This window comes from Aplysia californica, unplaced genomic scaffold, assembly GCF_000002075.1.
Source record: "Aplysia californica isolate F4 #8 unplaced genomic scaffold, AplCal3.0 scaffold00267, whole genome shotgun sequence".
Taxonomy (NCBI): domain Eukaryota; kingdom Metazoa; phylum Mollusca; class Gastropoda; order Aplysiida; family Aplysiidae; genus Aplysia; species Aplysia californica.
Genome location: NW_004797537.1, coordinates 511,828 through 514,511, shown reverse-complemented (window position 1 = coordinate 514,511; position 2,684 = coordinate 511,828). Strand labels below are relative to the sequence as shown.

The following is a 2,684-nucleotide window of genomic DNA, read 5'->3' as shown; positions in this document are numbered from 1 at the left end:
TCACAGCTCCAATTTCCTCCAATCCCAACAATCACAGCTCCAATTTCCTCCAATCCCAACAATCACAGCTCCAATTTCCTCCAATCCCAACAATCACAGCTCCAATTTCGCTAAAGCTTGGTCAAAGTCGTTGATTAGGTCGCCTGAGTCTTCCAGGCCGATGCTGAGGACAAAATGGAACTTGTGAATGAGTCATGATGACCTTGTCTGTTTCCGTTTTAGTCTTAGAAAGAGTTTTACGGCACTTGCAGCCCAAACAGGTGATAGGAGAGCTGAAGATTAAAGGTGTACGTTTCTCAGAGTTACTGTTACTAGCAAAGTAACATGCAGAGGAAAGGAGGAAAGGTAAGGGCAATAGATTAGATGTTTGATAGGAAAGAATAAATTCATATCACTTATCAGAGCAACCACCAACCGCCCACCCTTGCCTGTTTATACCTGTCCCCGTCGTTATGCAAGAAAAATTATGAAATTATGCAAACTGGGCTCAAAAATGTGAAATTATGCGATTCTGGTAATTTTAAACAAAGAATGATAAAGGAAAATAATCAGAAATTATTCAAAAAAATATCGAATTTTGCTAAATTATGCGGGGTGCATAAAACCACGGAGACAGTTTAGCCTAACGGTGGAGAGACTTATCATTACAAGCTTGAGGAAAGAGTGCGTTAGAAGTTAGATCATGTCACCAAAATTGTTTAACCTCTTCACTGCTGAGAAAACGTATGTCCTGGCTCGTATTCTCCACTTACATTATTTCATCTGGTTGACAAAGGTAGTTTTAGTTGGTATAGTTACAGCTTGTCATTTTGCTGTTTCTGAAACAATTCTCTGAGTTTCAATATTCCTTGTATTAACAGTTTATCTTGTCGGTACAGATGTTGATGGAAATTGTTCAGCATTGAAGAGGTTAATTTTTTAAAAAGAAATCTACATTTGTATTTTAATTACAAAGGACAGAGAACGTACCAGCAAATACATGTATACAAGACACTTATACAGGCGGTAGTAGATGTATACATAATAGATATGTATTAAGGTTACAACACATGCACACACACACACACACACACACACACACACACACACATACACACATGCATACACACAATCACAAATAAGTACACATGCATACACACACATACACGTATACAACACACTGTGTGTTGTGTGTGTTTGTATTGTGTGTGTGTGTGTGTGTGTGTGTGTGTGTGTGTTTGCGTGCATGTGTGTGTGTGTGTGTGTGTGTGTGTGTGTGTGTGTGTGTGTGTGTGTGTTGTAACGTTAATACATGTATATATTATGTGTGTGTGTGTGTGTGTGTGTGTGAGTGTGTGTGTGTGTGTGACATCAATACAGGTAAACAATTAATAACCTACTCTTAAAAGTGTGCTTTTTCTAGCCTAAAGATAAAGTCTACTGCTTTTTTTTCCTAGAAAGTTCCTCTTATTATTGATAAAATCTACCTAGAAGCACTGACCTGATCCTAAGCATGCCTGGTGTGATCCCGGACTCAGCGATCTCCTCAGGACTCAGCAGATACTTCCCGTGGGTCATGCTGTACGGGTGTTCCAAGATACTCTCTACACCGCCCAAAGACACGGCCAGACGAACCACACGCATGTTCTGCGGAGATGATGATGATGATGATGATGATAGTAGTAGTAGTAGTAGTAGTAGTAGTAGTAGTAGTAGTAGTAGTAGTAGTAGTAGTAGTAGTAGTAGTAGGTCAGTAGGAGGAGGAGGAAGAAGAAGAAAGGACGAATTTCCTTAAGGGACCGTTCACAAATGACGTCAGCTAAAAATTTGGCCAAAAACTACCCCCCCCCCCCCTTGCCCTTTTCTGTCATCCCCCCCCCCAACCTCTTGTCATGTTCTGTCATCTTTCACATATGTGAGGCAGCGTGGTGGAATCAGGCTCTCGTCCATTTTTTGGGCATGTAGAGTTATTGGTATCATCTTAAAGCTTGTTCACTTGTGTTTATTTGGATGAAAGTAATATCCATTTATCATGAATACAAGTCAATATATTTGCGAATGAAGGAGGTGGGGGTCACTTGTTTTCAGAGGTAAAATTAGTGAGAAAATGGCCGAAAAAGATAAGTTATTTCCTTAGCTTAAGAGTCCGAGGTAACTGAAAATTTACATTTTTTTTTGTGCCTTTAATTAATGTTTTTCAGCAAAATGCACACAAAAATTAAAGAATGGGCTTGAAAAGTGTTGAGCCAAAAAACAAAAATTTGATAAAAATTCACAAAAGAGCAGAAAAATGCAAGTTTCTTCTCTTTGATTATTTTGACGAGAGCCTGATTCCACCACGCTGCCTCACACATTTTTTCTTCCTTTCTTGTCTTTTCTTTTGTTCCCCCAACTAGAGCTGGGCAATGAATCGCTTTAGCAAAATCCGGATAATATGTTAGTGCACCTCTTCGGCAAATAATATGATAGAACCGCTTCTGCAAATGGGTTAGAACCACTTCGACAAACGGGTAAGCATCACTTCAACAAATGAGTACACCCACTTCGGCAAGCAGGCCAGGAAAGTGAGTTAAGAGTCTGAATTCAGACAATGTTTCATTGCTAATTATCCGGCTATTCGGATAGATTATCCGGATTTTGCCCACCTCTTCCCCTAACCTTTTACAGCACCATGGCTAACGTCAACTTTGTAAGAACCCCCTCCC

General features: G+C 39.8%; 1 protein-coding gene across 1 annotated transcript in view; it reads right to left on the bottom strand.

Annotated features, from left to right (window-relative positions):
* Positions 1-6: 6 nt before the first annotated feature.
* LOC101860581 (cystathionine gamma-lyase) overlaps positions 7-2,684 on the bottom strand; it is a gene marked incomplete in the record, with an annotated part of 20,944 nt that continues 18,266 nt past the window's right edge. Inside the window, 2 exon segments of the mRNA XM_005101002.2 lie at positions 7-163; positions 1,481-1,626. Of these exon segments, the coding sequence (XP_005101059.2) occupies positions 94-163; positions 1,481-1,626 (216 nt within the window).